At 49.8% G+C, this 16,650-nt stretch overlaps 2 protein-coding genes across 5 annotated transcripts in view; one reads left to right on the forward strand and one right to left on the reverse strand.

Moving 5' to 3' along the window:
* The first annotated feature begins 1,128 nt into the window (after positions 1-1,128).
* NCF2 (neutrophil cytosolic factor 2) lies at positions 1,129-10,268 on the forward strand. Its single transcript, XM_064664090.1, has 15 exons — positions 1,129-1,437; positions 1,842-1,924; positions 2,230-2,338; positions 2,526-2,660; positions 2,979-3,086; positions 3,804-3,863; positions 4,702-4,745; positions 4,963-5,104; positions 5,389-5,451; positions 5,811-5,889; positions 7,419-7,462; positions 7,956-8,107; positions 8,185-8,296; positions 8,526-8,688; positions 10,029-10,268. Exons 1-15 carry the CDS (start codon positions 1,264-1,266, stop codon positions 10,124-10,126), a joined length of 1,566 nt encoding a protein of 521 aa, XP_064520160.1. The 5' UTR covers positions 1,129-1,263; the 3' UTR covers positions 10,127-10,268.
* A 1,017-nt stretch (positions 10,269-11,285) lies between these two features.
* SMG7 (SMG7 nonsense mediated mRNA decay factor) overlaps positions 11,286-16,650 on the reverse strand; it is a 50,687-nt gene continuing 45,322 nt past the window's right edge. For all 4 annotated transcript variants that reach the window (XM_064664088.1, XM_064664089.1, XM_064664086.1 and 1 more), the window contains 5 exons: positions 16,218-16,298; positions 15,506-15,665; positions 14,196-14,366; positions 13,932-14,083; positions 11,286-13,428 (listed from right to left, as the gene is read on the reverse strand). In XM_064664088.1, coding sequence (XP_064520158.1) covers positions 13,315-13,428; positions 13,932-14,083; positions 14,196-14,366; positions 15,506-15,665; positions 16,218-16,298 — 678 coding nt within the window. In that variant the 3' untranslated portion in view covers positions 11,286-13,314. The remainder of the gene's footprint in view (positions 13,429-13,931; positions 14,084-14,195; positions 14,367-15,505; positions 15,666-16,217; positions 16,299-16,650) is intronic.

Genomic DNA, 16,650 nt, shown 5'->3' on the forward strand with positions numbered 1-16,650 from the left:
ACAAATACCCAAACAGAAGGGTGAGCATTCCATGTGCTCCCATCTTTCTCTGAAATACAAGGAAAAAAAAAGCCAACATTGTCACAGGGGTGATCTCACATCCTCCTCCAGCTCCCCTTGTACCTGTTTTGGGGTGAACCTGACCCAGCAGTGTACCAGTTCAGACAATTAAAAGAGCAGAAAATTATCCCTGCAAGAATTATCCCTTTCCTGCTCCATGGAGTCTTCCATTCCTCACAGGAGTGAGATAAGGCACATCAGAGGGGTGTTTGCACACTCACCGTGTTGCTATTCACACACCTCTCCTGCATGAAGTGTTTGCATTTCCCTCTGCTTTTCCGGAGGTCACAGAGCCTCCTCCATGCTCCCATGGGAAGCCTGTGGGAACCACTTGGGTATGGTGGGATGCTGAGGGTGCACATACAGCTGGAGAATGAGAGAGCCCCAGGCTCAGGGCTGTGCTCAGTCCTACTTTGGACTAAAACCCAACTCCTTGCTCATGGCCTCAGGTTTCTCAGGACTCGGAAGTCTCCTCCTCAGCCTCCCTCCCACTGCTGGAGTTCTGTAATTTGCTGAGGAAGTTTGGGTAAAGGCACAAAGGTAGAGTCTTGCCGACATATTTTAAGCTCTTGCAAAATACACATCACATCTCATCGCTAATAGATGTGGCAGTGGCAAAGTACTTCCAAAAATACTTAAAAGCCACGTGTGGAGCACTCAGCTCCAAACCTCTGAGTCAGCAGCAGGTCAGACTCCTGTCATCCCCGCTGGCCACATGCTCTGTGTGTCCCTGTGCTCCAAGCAGCACTCCAGAGCCAGGTTATGCTCCATTGGCCATAAAATACCTGGACAGAAGTGATGTTGGGCTGACCAGGAGTTCCCACTACTGTCAGGACACACCACAGCATGGCCCTGACACAAGAAACCCCATCCGTGGGCAGCTCCGTGTCCCCCCGGCAGTAGAATTCATGGAAAAGCCAGAGAAGCCAAATCCGGGGAGATGAGGAGCAGCTGCCAGAGAGGACCAGGGGTGCGCCCCACGAAAAGTCCACTGCATCAGGGGCAGCCTCTGCCCCACTTCCCCATCCCGGGGCTGTGATGCAGTGAAGCCACTTCCTGCCAGGTTTGCGACACGGGCAGGGGGAAGGCAGAAGTACAGGCAGAAGGGAGACAGAGAAGCTGAGCAGCGTCACGAGGAAGGACGAGGAGAGCGACGAGACCCACGACCCAGCCGGGGATCCCACACCCTGCTCCCACCACGCCATGTCCCTGGTGGAGACGATCCGGCTGTGGCAAGAAGGGGTGTGTGCAGCAGATAGGAAGGAGTGGAGTGCTGCCCTGGACGCCTTCACAGCCGTCCAGAACCCCCCTGCCAAAATCTGCTTTAACATCGGCTGCATCCACCTTGTCCTGGGGAGGCTGGCGGAGGCAGAGGAGGTAAAGTACAGCCCAAAGCGCTGCTAATCCTTCACTTGTTGGACCTGCCAGACACATGGACGCTGTGGGGAAGGGAGGAATTGAGGGTCATGGCCTAAGGGAAGGATGTGGGGACTTTTAAATCTGTGAGGAAGGGAGACAACCCTGGGCTGTTCCTGCTGAACCTGTTTTCCCCGTGAATCAGAGGGGAGGCAGCAGCGGCAGCCCATGGCTCACTGCTCAGAAAAACCCAGGAGCCTGACACGGGCTCCCCCACCCAATGCCCAAGACTGCAGGGAGACAACCCACAGAGCCCAGCCTAGGCCACTCAGCTAAAGCAGGACAGGTACAACTGCTCTATGCCCCCAGTTTTCTAAAGGTGTCCCCTTTTACCCCCTTTTTGCCCCACTCCTTCTCCCGTGCAGGCATTCACCCGGAGCATCGGCTGTGACAAGCACCTGGCAGTGGCTTATTTCCAGCGGGGGACCGTGTTTTACCGGAGGCAGAAGTGAGTGGAAGGGTTTAAAGTTTAACTTTTGCTGCTTGTGGAGACAGTTGCCTTCAGCTCAGGATGCCCCCAGGCAGATTGGTACCTCAAGGACCAAACTGGAACCCCTTGAAGTCAAACAGGCTCCTGTTCTTCAGCACTGCAGTCCTGGGATTAACACCAGCCTTGGATCATCTCTCCTTCCCTGGGGTGTCTGAAACACTGCAAGGAGAGAGCCAACTGAACTCCCACAAGTTTAGGCATAGGCTTGGAGGCAGGCAGGTTGCCACCACAACCTGGTGACACCCTTGTCCTCTCCTCCACAGCAATGAAAAGGCCATTGAAGATTTCAAAGAGGCGCTGGCCCAGCTGCGAGGCAACCAGCTCATTGACTACAAGATCCTGGGGTTGCGCTACAGGCTCTTTGCTTGTGAGGTGAGTTTTGATCCCAAAAGTCTGTTCTCCAGCACAAGAAATCTAAGAAGACAGCCAGGCTCTCTTTGTGCTTTGCAAAAAACAAGCAAGCTGGTGCAATGCCACCACCCTGCTTGTCCTCTCCTGTGCTGCCCTCCTGGTCTGGCTGCTCCCATAGCTCGTTTCCTTGCCCCCATCCCTCCGGCAGATTCTCTGCAACATCGCGCTGGTGTTCGCCACGGTGGAGAACTGGGGGAAGGCTGAGGAGCACCTGACTCTGGCCATGAGCATGAAGAGTGAGCCCCAGCACAACAAGATTGACAGGGCAATGGAAGCCATCCTGGTAGGGAGGAGCAGGTCTTACAGCTGTGTTCTCTCCCAGCAGCCCCTCAGGCAGGAAAATCCCAGTCACCTTTTAGCAGGAGAAAAGCACAGTGGGAATGGGCATCAGAGTGAGACACGAGTCCATGGGAAAACCTTTGGGTCACTGGGAAGGCAGACATAGGAAGATTGGGTTCAATGGACCATGTCAGGGCTGGGGTCAGGCTGTCACAGAGTGGTTTGACTTTACGGAGCGAGACCCAAACCCCAGAGGCAAAAGGGGGCATTCAGCAGTCCCTGCTCTCACTGCCAAAGACTCCATGTCTCCCCTGTGCTACAGAAGCAGAAGCTCTGTGAGCTGGTGGCCATTCCTGCGGGGAAGCTGTTCAGGCCAAATGAAAAGCAAGTGGCTCAGCTGGAGAAGAAGGACTACCTGGGGAAGGCAATGGTAAGAAAGAAATATATTTATCTAGACCAAGCCTGTGGGCTGAGGAGAGCTGCTGTCTGCCCTCCTACCACCCCTCTGAGCTGCCATCTGCTGCCTGGTGGGCAGCCAGAGATATGGAGCTGGTCCGTGCCTCTGGGATCCCCCCAGGCGTGGAGAGAGGGATGGCACACATGGGGAACAGGGACTCTGCAAGAACAGAGGAGCTAAAAGCATGTTCCTGCAGAGCATGGCCTATTTCCATTCTGTCTCCTTAGTGAGACATGAGGGACAGCCAAAAATGAGCTGGAAAGAACCCACTGGAACTTTGACTTGAGCCACGATATTTTCAGGGGTGGGGGAAAGAAGCTATTTTGCATCTGACACCCACAAACAATCTCCAGTTCTTCCCCTGCTCTGTTTGAGATGGGCTTTTCAATCTCACATAAGCAAGCAAGCTTTTCTCCTGTGAGTGTGCAAAACCCAGTCACTGGGATATCACCCTTGGGCTCAGGTCTCAAAGCACAGTGTCAGCAAGGCTGAGTGGAGAACTTGCCTCACTGAGGGGAGCTTTGCTGCCAGAAGCATTCAGCCTGTAGTCCAAGATGCTTAGCCTAAAATCACAGTCCCTCTTGAGCCTGAAGCATCCTGAGGAGCTTGGCTTGGCCAACAACAAAGGAAGAGGGTGGACATCAGAGGTCTACAAGCACCAAGTCGTTATTTGTCTGTCTTTGGCTCTAGGTGGTGGCATCTGTGGTGGACAAGGACGATTTCTCAGGATTTGCTCCCCTCCAGCCACAGGTAAGGCTATGAATCAGTGAACAGTCCAGGAGGATGTGGGGGTGGATGTCACCCCGCAGCTTCCAAGGGCTCTGGCCTGTGGTGGGGAGCAAACAGCACCATCAGCAACCACCATGAACTCTCTGCCACTGCCACAGGGAGGAGGCAGGCACTGCCTCCACGGATCAGCTGCTGCCTCCATCATCAGGAAGCTCACCCACCTCCATGGCTGAGGTTAACTGGTTCCCTGAATGGGGAAGTGGTGGCCTGGTGGCACATCCTCTGCCCCCACCATCGCTGTGGGGTGACAGCTTTCAGCAGGGAGCAGTCTCTGAGCCTCCACGAAGGATTCACTAGGGATCCTCTGCCTAAGCTTGAGTGGGCAGTTCTGCTCTCCCTTTCCATCCTTCTCCCTGTTCCCAAAGCCCTTCTCATTTCTTGTGCCATTCTCCAGATGGTGTAGCAGCATCTTCCCATCTCTAAAGGTGTCTGAGAATTTTTACAGGAGCTTTTTGAGAGAACATGGGGAAGCACAGCCACTGCTGCACCGTTGTGCAAGATAAACGTCACCCTTCTCAATGCAGTCAGGGGTTGACATCTCAACCCTCTCTGAGCTGAAACTACAGTCACGAGTTGGAAAGAGGATTGTGCCTCTGAAAACCAACTGCGGGTGGGAGAATTTGAAAACAACTCCTTAGAAGGAACAAAGCCAGTGATATTCCTCACGGCACTTAAGGCACCAGCACAGGGAGGAAGGTGTTGGGGTGATGGCGTGGTAGAAGGCTGCAGAATATTCCTGCAAAGCAATCAAAATCTTCCAGATTACTGCTGATTTTCCTTTTCTTCTTCCTGTTGGCAGACCTCTGGTCCTCCACCCAGGCCCAAGACCCCAGAAATCCTCAGGTAAGTTGGATAAAGGATGGTCAATGCTGTTTAACCCGTGCAGCCAGGCACAACCCCATCCTGCACCATCGTGGCTGAGCATCCAGCTGGCACCCGAAATTCAAGGGGGATGAGGAATGGATGGTAGAAACAAGGAGGCAGAAGTCTGGATTATCCCTACAGAGGAAAATAACAGCATTGCCAGCATTCCTGACCCATCCACTGCTCCCACACCCAGGGCCCTCCAAGGGCAGCCACACCGTGTCATGTACGAGTTCATCCCTGAGACTGCTGAGGAGCTGCAGGTCCTGCCAGGAAACATTGTCTTTGTCCTGAAGAAAGAGAAGGACAACTGGGCTACAGTGATGTTCAATGGAAAGGTACCAGGAGTGTGCTGGCAGCAGGGCAGGCAGTGGGGTGGATGTGGTGAGGTTCTGCAGAGGCAAAGCCTTGCCCAGAGCAACTAAATGGGTTTCTGATTTAGGTCCCTTATGCCCTCCCTGGCTTGGGCCACAGGGCTCAGTGAAACCCATCCAACCTGCAGAAACTAAAATTCAAGCTCCAGGAACTCTCCTGGATGCAGGGGAGGGTGAGGATACAATTGGTTGTGTCCTCCAGCGGTGAGTTGCTCGGCAGTCACCACTCATTTCTCCTCCCCCTGCAGAAAGGGATCGTCCCCTGCAACTTCCTTGAGCCTGTGGAGCTCCAGAACAAGCTGTATATCCAGGTGAGGAGGCCCAGGAGGAGACGATGTCCTGGAAGGGCAGATCCCCACACATTCACCCACCACCCACCTCCCAGTAGGATCCATATCTGCGATTCTCTCCCCCTCACGATGGTGGGGTTGGTTCTTCTGGCTCATGGTCACCTTAACTTGAGCTCAAGAGATCTGCAAAATCGTGTTGGTGGCACCCTGGGTAGCAGTTGGCAATGCTGGAGAGTTAAAGGGTAGCGAAGTCACCCCACCACAGTTCAAGACCCCAAACAGACTTTGGGAAAACAGCTGGTTGGAGGGGGGGCTGCACAAGGCAGCAGCACCCCAGGAGGAGTGGGATTGACAGCACTACCTTCTTTCCACTGGCACAGGAAGAAACCCCTGTGGAGGACGAGATGCCCGAGTCACCCACCTCCACAGTGCCAGAGAAGCCACGGCGGCCAGTGCCAGGTCAGAGGGGGGGAGCTGAAGGGATGGGGGACCCCAGCAACAGGTTTGAGGTGGTTTCCTCTGTGCCATGTCCTGACCCTTTGAGACCAAGGCTAAGGCTCATCTCCATCTTGCTCCCAGCCCCATTTGCAGTCAAGGATTAGGACACATTAGAGCAGGAGGCAAAGACAGCAACTGCAGTGCTGAGGATGGAGTAAAACAGTGCCCGTGAATATCTGAGAAAAGCAAGTCCCTCTATGCTCTTAATTAGCACAATGACTAATGAGAAGAAGGGCCTGGGGGTAGGAATGGGGCAAGAAAGCAGCTGGAATAGAAGGCTCCTTACAGGCATCTCCTTCAAGCAGGGCACCCATGATGGTTTTCTTGCTGCCCTGAGCAGGGCTGGGCTTGAAGGAGCTCTGGTTGCCCTGGGAAGGGGATTCCTGGGCAATATGACCCAGTGGTCCCACATTCCAGGCCTGGGGCAGAGATGGCGGCACCAGGGTCACCACATTGCCCCCAGCACAGTTGGTTCAGCATGCTGGGAAGCTGAATGTCACTGCTGCAGTCTGAAATGGGTGTTCAGAGCCAAGAGCTGAGAGGATGCACTGCGAATTGCCCTCTCTTGAAAAATCACACAGTGTCACAGGTATGTGGCTGAGCTCCACACTGCTGCAGGAAAAACCCTTTTGGGGTAGAAAATACCACTGTGCAGAGACTGTACCACCCAGGTGTTAACTTGGTGCAGTTCAGTCTGGCCAACCTGCCAAAAAAAACAGGAATATGTGAAGAACCAATTGCCAGCCCCATGTTCTGAGGTAGGCCTGAGCCAGTTGGTCATGGAAAAAGGTGGATCAAAGGATGACTATCGACACGACAGGGCTTGTGTCCCAAGCAGAGCAGCCTCACAAGGCTGTCCAGGGGTAAAGCTGACACAGAAGGTGCCTGTGGCTCATAGAGCTAAGAACAAAAAGCTCATAGATCCAACAACCCCAAAGACCACCTTTAGGCCATCAAAAGCCATCTCAGATCAATTAGTGGACCACATTCAACAGCGTAGCTGTCTCTTCCCGTAAGGAGCACAGTCATGTCACAGCACTTCCAAAATGCAGACCAGATCCTCGTGAAGAGGCTTCAACAAACCTGCATGAAAGCACCTTGCCTGGAGGTCTAAATTTAGCTTTACAGCCCCAGTGAAGGACAGGGACTGCCTTCAGTTTTCACAGTGGATCTAGGGAAATTTTAAGAGAAAAGACACTAAAACCAGCAGCTCGTGTTTATCTTTTAAAAATCCACCCAGGAAAGACATCTCACCCCTAAAGCTCCCATCCCTGCAAGAGGGAAGGCACAGAGCCCAAACCTCTGCTCAGTGGTTGTATCTAGATCTTATGGATGAAGCCCATTGTGGCAGATGCAGATCCCTTCAAGGGACCACTGCTGGCCCCAGGGTTGGTTGGTGTTGCTGCAGGAGATCTGACCATGTATTTAGGCACAGAGCAGCAATGCTTATCCCATTCCACCTGCTGAGCCACCTCTTTCCTCCTCCACAGACCACATTCCTGATACTGTGATGCAGCCAAGAGACACAGCAAAGGTAACATCCTGTGAATGCAGACCCCAAGGTCCTGTTGGTGCCACAAACTTGCATTTACCAGACAACTAGAGCTGCTTTTTGGGACTCTCATCTTAGTTAACCTGGTGCAGTTGCAACATCTTAGTTGACCTGAGGCACTTGAGAAGGGAGAAATAGGAGTTTGGCTGGAATGCACACACTCCTGGGCAGGGTCAGCGCATCGTGCTGGGGAGAGAGATGGGAAAACAAAACATTCCCAACTCGAAAAAAAGAATGAGGGGGTTGGAGGGTGGACAGAACTTGAATTTGGTCATCCCAAAGCCACAATTCGGTGCCAAGTGTCTCATCTGTTACTGGGCTCTCTCCAGGGGCTGCCAACCAGCCAATGTCCAGCCATAGCTTAGGTGGCACAATCTGACCAACCACAACCATGGCAACCACAGTTTCAACATCCCAATCCCTCTCCCTTCCCTTGCCAAGCCACACAAGGTGACAACTCCTTTATTGCCCGCAGGAGGCCGAACCACCCACTTCCAGCCCCTGTGTCCTCAAGGTGCATTACAAGTACACGGTTGCCCTGAGGGTCGAGCCGGGCCTCTCCTACACGGAGCTCCTGGACCTGGTTTGCAAGAAGCTAGAGCTGCAGCCCAAGCACACGGAGCTGAGGTGAGGCCCTGCCCACTGCAGGGAGCCAGAGCCGTGTTCCCAGGGCTCCCACCCTCACCCACATCCCTGCACACCAGGTACAAGCCTGTGGAGAGCAAAGAGCTGGTGACTCTGACTGCAAAGAACCTGGATACAGCTTGGACCCAGAGCAAGGGCAACTGCCTCACAGTCTGGTGTGACCTCACAGAGGTCAGTGACAACTACAGGTGGCAGCCACCTTTTCTTCCCCCTCCTGCCTTTGCTTTCCTTGCCACGAGTGCAGGCTTGTGGCTTCCAGCGCAAGCCAGCACCCTCCTGAAAGGCAGAGGAGCAAAGAGGGGGCGAGGAGGAGAAGCAGAGCTTGTCTCTCTTGTTCTAGTACAAAGAAAAAGGAGAAGCCAAAGGGTGTGTGTCCTTACCAGCTTGTTCCCTGCCCTAGGGAGAGGGGTTTTTACCAGACAGCAAGCCAGAGGAGTCTCCACAGGAGGCAATGCCGGAGGAGATGGGACCAACCCAAGTTGTAGCACAGTACAACTATGAAGCCACCCAACCTGAAGACCTGGAATTTCAGGCAGGAGATGTGATCCTGGTTTTATCCAGAGGTAATTGTGCTCCTCCTGTGACAGGGCAGGGGAGGGACCTGTTAGCTCTGCTGAGAGCAAGGCTAGTGTGGCAGCAGCAGAGCACCTCCAGCTCCAGCATGAGCACCTCCAGCTCTAGTGGAGCTTCCCATCCACACATCTGTGTCACGCACACTTCCAACACATTTTCATCCCAGTCCTGTTTCTGCCACCCTCTTCCCTAAGCATTTAAGACAGGAGGAGTTCCACCTGAGCTGTGTTTAAGCTTACTGTTCACAGTGGATTTTTCCAAGGAGATGCCTCATTTTGACTGCAGCTCTTGCTCCCATTCCTCTCACATGGCACCTTTTCCTGTCTGCTTTTCTTTTTAAGGGTACAATCTTCCATTAGCCTGAATCCTGTTAAATATTAGTCTTTAGTGCTTCTATGAGAACTGAGGCTTAAACAGAGACAATCTCAGCAAGATCTAGTACATATGTTTGAGCTGAATCCTTTCAAGCCTGTGCAGAACACACAGCAGAGGGGACAAAGCCACTGCTTCAGCAAAAACTGCTTCAGCAAAAACTGCTGGTAAGTCCCCATCAGCTGAAGAATGATATACACAGGGCATGTTTCCCTCCTTAATGGGGCCTCTGAGTGAAATCAAAACATCAGGAATAAGGTTTGAAGGCAAAAAAATTGTGATACCTTGCTAGCTGTAGCTCTGTCAGTAATTGTGGTGGCTGGCAGGCTTTGGCAGCAGTACACAAGTAATCACAGTCCCCCCCTCTATGATTTTACAGGTTAGTATTTGCACCATACAGCACTGATGACTCCCCAACCCCAAAATCCTACTCTCCCCTTCACTGCTGAGCTAAATATTTCCCATTGAAAGGTAGTTCTCACCTCATTTGGTTCCCCCACAGCAAGATTTTCAGAGCTCCTAGGCTTTACTCAAACCAAGGGTAGCAGAGGCTTTGGGGGTTTGTTTTGGCGTTTTTATGTGAACTTGGAAAACAGGTGAAAATACAATTTAGTTTTATTTTGAAGAGGACAGCCCAAGTTATCAGATCATTTCCTTGCTCTCCACACTCACCTTGTTTCCACTCAAGGCAGTTTCCAAGGCCCTTGGTCCATGTTTTGATCTGATTTCCCACCTCCATTTGGCATTCCTTCTTATCTTGTAGCTTTGCTCTCTTCCTAGCTCCTTCTCATCCCCTTTCCTCCACAATCCCCTCTCTACCAGGCTCTAGCATGGCTCAAAGGCTTATCAGCAGAAGCACCTTAAAATGGTGATCTCAGGCCTGTCTGGAGCACATGGAGGCGATTATGTTCCTCTACATCCCTGGGGTGACAAAAACTATGTCAATTTTCTTGTCCAGTGAATGAAGACTGGTTAGAAGGCCAGTGCAAGGGGAAGACTGGCATCTTCCCATCCGCGTTTGTTCAGCAGCCTAAAGCTGAAGACCCAGAGAAGTGACTTCAGAAGAGCTTAAAGTCGTGGAAAAAAATTCAACTGTTGCCATTAAGAAGTTTCCATATTAATCCCTGCATCTGAAAATGAACTTCATTATGAAGTTATATTATTGCTACTTGTATTAAAAGCTTTATATTTTCTTTTACCTTTTGTGTTGTTCTCTAAAACAGGTACTTGTTAAGAAGTTGCTAATTGTCTTCCTGTTAGGAATTCCTAAATCCTGTGCTTGCCAAGCCCCTTGGACTTGCCCTGTCCCACCTGCCCTATCCTTAACAAAGCTTTTACACAGACATGCCAGGAGCTGGGAAAACCCACGAGAGGGCGGTGCCATCCGCAGTTACAGCCCCTGTCAGCAGATCCAAAAAGGGAAGTGACATTCAGGAAGCTACAGACCAGGAAAGGCTGAACAGCATTTGCTTCCTTAAAACATTACTGCCAACCCCAAGAGCTTAGGAGGCACCACACAGCCTCACCCTGCTCCAACTCACAATTCAAATTCGCAGGGACTTTACAACCCCCACCAATAAAAGCGGACACTTTTTTCACCATTGTTTCTTAAAGCTTTTTCTGATCAGTCAGAAGAGACCATAACTTAAAAACACACTGCCTGCAATCTCAGAGCTTTGCTCCAAAGCAAAGGCAGCAGTTTCTCCACTTTAGATTCCATCACACAGGTCCTGGACAACCCCAATGAGCCAATAACCTAAATATCATATTTATTTCTGAAGAGCTGCCTGGATACAACAAACACCTGTCATTTCAAACCAAGAACATCTCTGATGTTTTCTGTTGACACATTTGGAAGTATGAAAACAGCCAACATCCTGATCTGCAGGCAGGTCAATGGCAGAAGGATCTGTGCCCTACCAAGTTCAGACTGCAACTGAAGAGGAGCTTTGCAAGCTAGTCCCCCATCCCAGATTTTTGGTTTGGTATGTAAAACACGCTACACGGGCAGCACAAAACCACAATCCAATTATCTGCACCAAGCCAAGCCAGAACCACTGTGATTTATTTAGGTCTCTTTCAAATATGAGGGGGGAAAAAAAATAATTAAAAAAAAAATCAACTTCAAACCTTCTGGCTCCTCCAGAAAAATAACGTGTTTTTAAAGGCCTGCAGCCAAGTCACATGGGAAATAAATGCTACACACAGACCTGGATGGAGAGAACATGGTTTAATTAAAGGCAAAGCTGATTTCAGCAGCTGCAGTTCTTGCACAGACAGACAAAAAACACAAAAAAAAAGCTTACGACACAAACCAGTTTGTGTTGGGGGCCCCTCGCCTTGCTCCCCCAGGTGCTGGAGGGCGGGAGGGCAGTCGGAGCATTCCCGAGGCCGGACGCTCATGCACAAGTGGAACGGTGCGGCTGGACCAGGCACTGCCGGGAGTGAGATGGAGAACCTGGTTAGCTCGTCTGGGGTGCAAGAGTCAGTGACGGATCAAACACTGGAATGTCGCAGCTGCCGGGGTGCACAGCTCGGACACACACCGGGAGAGCCGGAGGGAAGCACACAGGGGTGGGCTGTATTACCACCGGGTGGGAACTTCACTTTTTGGACTTGTTAAAGGAAATACAGCTTCGAAATGCAACACAGAACAGTGATGTTGCTAAGGTGGAGCTCGTGGGGGAGCTGCTCCTACCCCTGAGGGGTATCGGTCTCCTCCGCCTTCCCTTTTCGTGTTCTCTGGAGCTGCCCAGACTCCAGTCTCACTTCAGCTCCTGCATGTGCTTTGCTCTGCATCTGAATTCCAGTCCAGAGATCCTGAATCATCACACAAACCCCTACTGCTAAACACAGCAAATGGACATTGAGATTGTTTCCGTAACTTCCCTGGGAAACCTAACAAAAACGCTGTCCTTTAACGAAGCTTCCAGTCTTCCTTCCCCCTAATAAATAGCAAATAAAACATTTTTCCTTTTCCCTTCTGCACCTTTTCAGCTATGAACAGCACTATGCCGTTTCCATGTGCGGTTGACACACGTGTGTCCATGGGTGCCTTGGATTTGTTTCTGGAACTGAAAGCTTGGGGCTGCAGCTGGGGCAGGGGGGGGACAGGTTTCTGCAGAGCTGACCTGTGCCTTGCTGGGGGTGTGGACACTCCACACTGTCCAGGCTGACTGTCGGATTTACCCAGCCCTGCTGGACCCCTGATTATTTTCTGCAAGATGTTGCACGTGGTAATGAAACTACGAGCGTTCAGCGAAGATGGGAGGATGGAGAGAAAAAACCAAAAACAAACAAAAAAAAACCCAAACAAAACCGAAAACAAAAAAAGAAAACCATTGAAAGCTTTCTACCTACCTATTAAAATGAGTCAGGCCGTGAATGCACAGACTAGCCTGCCCTTTGTGGGGCTAGCCACTATGCTACAGTAAGATGTACAGGAATCACACATTAATTTAAAACCCCATAGCAGTTAACTTGCTTGTTCAGCAGAGTGCTGCGATGCCCCACATCACCCATTATAGCTCAAACACCTACTGAGAGGAGGGCATTTCATGCTGGAGTCTCTAACCCACCTGTGGGCTGGCCAAAAGCCTCTGGATGAAGCAGTGCCAAGTGCCAGACTCTCCTTCATGAAACTCCTTCGCTAGCCCAGGAGACAGAGCCCCACCTTGCCACCAACCACCTCTGACCACAGCAGCAACTGGGGCTTTCATTGCTACACACTGACTATGAAGCACGTCTGTGTACGGAAGAATTCAGTGTGATCTTTCTACTGAGATAGTAATAAAGATGTTTAGGAGTAATTTCAACTACATTCTCAGTCAGCAAAGCAATCGTTAATGGATTCCTATTGTATCTCCCCAAAGAGGGGATAAAGATTGAGAAGTTCTCATTGGCTTCTCCCATCTGCCCTTCGTTCTCAGCTTTTACTTCCCATGTGGCTGGGGACATGCACGATGGAGAAGGTGAGAGGCGGTGATATCGGGTTACTGAGTGAGCCAAACAGCAGTTCCTCTCTCCCTCCAAAGGGCCCAGGGATGGGAGAGTTCCTGATGTTGTTTGCTTGCACTGCAGACGTTTTGTGCACACTCAGTGGGTCGGTGGAGCACTTACGCCCTCCTGACAGCAAGGAACAGAAGAGAGGGCTGCCACCTGCACAGGACTGTGTGGGCCAGTCCCGCAGACCCAACATGCCATGGTTTATGGAGCCGTCGTTTGCAAGGGTTGCCTCCTCTGTCTCAATGCGGCGGGTTCATGGCGCCTTGTCCACGTTGCTGCTTCTGCTTCTGCTGCATCAACAGCTGCTCCAGGGCTGAGGGGCCAGGGTGCATCATGGAACTGGACCAGATGGACTAAAAACAAAGAGCCAACACTAGCACCTCCTGCATTAGACAGCCCCCCTCTGACAGATAGGAAAGCAGAGACAGAGTCCTATATTCTCCTTCTTTGTCACTCATACCTGGCTTATCATGAAAGTTATCCAGGTTTCAAAGTAGGCCTTCTAAAAAGAGGCTCCCTGGAAGAACCTTCAACTCCTACAGAATCCTCATTACCATAAAAATTCATCCCATGCTAACTATTACTAATTTTAGACTAGTCAAAGTAAATCTTATAATTCCTTCCAGTTCTGCCAGCCTGGGCTTGATCCACAAAACACTCAAAACCAGCAGGAACTGCAAAACTGTGATGTCTTCCAGCGCTGGCGACACCTCCCACACTGCCTGCATAAGCAAATCTACAGGAAAAACCCTCGGCTTCTGACACTGAACTCTGACACTTGCAACAGCCTAATGCCCATCACTGGATCCTCAGGCCCCACAGACCCATTCCTGAGCACAGTTTCAGCCAAACCTACCTTCAGGCTCTCCATGAGCACAGCTGAGGAGTCCTCCATGGCGGGAGGGCCTTGGGCTGCCCAGGTGCCACCGGGAGCACTGGACTGGTGCCAGCTGCTCTCCGAAGAGGACGATGTTGCTGGGAGATAGTCCAGACCAAACCCTCCCATTGCTAAAATGGGAGAAATACAAGTTCAGACGGACATGGCAAAAACACTGCAAAGCAAACACCATCAGCTGCTGGTGTCTGATGGCTCTGCAGGAGCCTGGAACCCAGCACTTGCCTGGCTTATCTGTTTTCCACCGGTCTGCGACTCTCCGGTCTCTGCTGTCTGGAGTCCCAATGGGTCCGAAGTTGGAGAAGGGAACAGAATTGTGGTTATGGGTAGGAGGGGAGCTTGGCAAGCTGCTGGGGTTGGAGGAGTGAGGAGATTGGCTGGCTGGTGTCGAATGATCTGGTGATTACAAGGCGAGAGGAAAACAGTCAGCAGAGACAGCAGGAGCCTCCCAATTTTGAATTTCTTAGTGCTGCTGCAAATTTTGCCATCATCCACTTTGCTCCAATGCTGAAGGGCAGTTTTTATTCCCTCCATTACATGAGTGTAATGCAAATTCTGAAGTTCTGAGTGAAAAATTTACAAGAACACAAAACCCAGGAAGCCTTGAGAGCTGGCCTTGAGGAGTTCACAAGTTTACAACTCAAACTCCCAAGTTTGAGAATGTTTTACACTTCTGTGAGTCTTAAAAAGACCAGAACCCAAAACTGAGCAAAAGAGGAGAGTGAGCATGAAGCCTGTCTGCAGGCAGAGCAGAATGAATGAAGAGGAGAAGGGAGAGAAAGCTGAAGTCACGTGAGCCAAAAACCTGTTAGAATAAAAGCACTATGCAGCTCCCTCCATTTCACCTACAGTGGCTTTTCCTGGTTGGTTGCAAAAGTTTCAGTGCAATCAAACATCTCATCCAATGCAGATGTTATCTAAAATCTACTCATGTCTTAGATTCAACTAATTCCTCCTCTCATACTCTTCTGGATTTTTAGTGAGAATAAAATCATAATAAAAAAGTTATGGTTTATGCCTTTAAGATAATTAATAATGAAGAAACTGGTGTGCTTTGTAGGCTGCTTAACAGTAAAAAAAAAACCTAACAAAACCCACAACTGTCTTATTTTCCTCCATACTCTTCAGTCACACAGTTTTGTCCCTTTTAAATCTCTATATTATGAAATCCAGTTCTTCCTGCTTTTTCCAGAAAAAGCAACGCTGAAAGTATATGGATGTCTGAGTTAAAGCCCTACTCCCAAAGGGCTGTCAGGAAACCAAGTTTAAGAGATTTCAGGATTTAACACCTCCTACAACATTTATCCTGCTCAATTACTTAAATTAAAATCCAGGTTCTTCTATGATATTAATTAGAGAATCCCCTCATATCTGAGAATATATAAAGAAAAACAGAAACCTTCAGAGACCTTGTCAAGCAGGTTTGGGGTTTTGTTGCTTTTTTTAAATTTCCAGTTACATATAACTTGCAGTCGGTTTAGAATTAACTCAAATCCTCTTAAATCACTAGACAAGAAATACCACACCAGTATTACCTGAGCTGGCTGGAAGGGATGGAGACCATGGAGTCCCTTCAAAGAGAGAATAGAGTGAAGTCTCCTGGTGGGCAACTGAGGGGGTAACTTCTGTTTTTGTGCTGGTATTCATGTTTTTCCCATACACCTCATTGAACATGCTATTGTTTGGATATCTTTCCTGAAAAAAACCCAAACAAAATGTTTAGGTGTTGGATTTATTTCAAACACTGAGAATGTATAAAGGAAACAATTCCAGATTAAAATATTTCCTAACTCCTTTTTCACTGCACAGCCCCATCTTCTCTATTTTATTTAATCTATCACATTAAATCCATCACACTCTGAACCAAGACTGATTTTTCCTGACTGGGCTGCAAAGCCTTCACAAAATCTTTAAATTCCCAGTACTCAGAGACGTTGTATTGAGACCCTGCTCAATTCTCTGGAAGAAAACAAGTCATTCTCTGCTCAGGAAATAAAAACTCTTGAGATGCACCTTTTCAGTCTATTCCATGATTCTACTAAAAGCAAGGGGCTCATGAACTCAGCAAGATTCAACAGTACATCTGCACCATTACAGCTAATGAATTTGGGAAGACAACCGATAAAGGCAAAGATTAAGGTTGATACAGACTGAAATTAGGCCTCCATAAGGATTTCTTTCAGGTTTTCCACTAGTTTGACAGCAAGGTCAAACAGTAAATGGCAGCAGACTTTGACTCTCACTTACCTGATTAAGAGAAAAGCCACTGAGGGACAGGAAAGACGATGACTGAGACATCAATTCTGATGGTTTTTCCAGCAGGGACTTCTTCAGAAACCAAAAAGGGGAAGAGAGCAGTTAGTGATCAGTGTACTAAGCAGGAGCAAGGTGTGTTGTCAGAAACTGCCACAGTGGGTTTGGTCACATATAAAACCTCCCATGCACTTTGGCTCCAGCACCTTGGAGGACAGGGGAAGCAAACTACCAAGTGCAGAGAGTCAGTAGTTTTTCTCCTAACTGTAATTAATACCTAAAAATCAACAATCAAGACAGCTGAGAGTCTCGGGCAAACCCCACTGCCAGAACTTTTCAAATCCCAAGTCTAATACTCTGCCTGATACATCTGGAGGGGAGATTCCTGCCAAAAATCCCTTATGGTTGTGTGAAAACTTGCACAAAT

This window comes from Pseudopipra pipra, chromosome 9 (assembly GCF_036250125.1).
Source record: "Pseudopipra pipra isolate bDixPip1 chromosome 9, bDixPip1.hap1, whole genome shotgun sequence".
Taxonomy (NCBI): domain Eukaryota; kingdom Metazoa; phylum Chordata; class Aves; order Passeriformes; family Pipridae; genus Pseudopipra; species Pseudopipra pipra.

Coding starts and splice junctions, on each gene's coding strand:
- NCF2 (XM_064664090.1), top strand. CDS start 1,264: ATGTCCCTGGTGGAGACGATCCGGCTGTGGCAAGAAGGGGTGTGTGCA. Junction 5,105..5,388: donor CAGTGATGTTCAATGGAAAG/GTACCAGGAGTG, acceptor CTCCCCCTGCAG/AAAGGGATCGTCCCCTGCAA. Junction 8,297..8,525: donor TCTGGTGTGACCTCACAGAG/GTCAGTGACAAC, acceptor TCCCTGCCCTAG/GGAGAGGGGTTTTTACCAGA.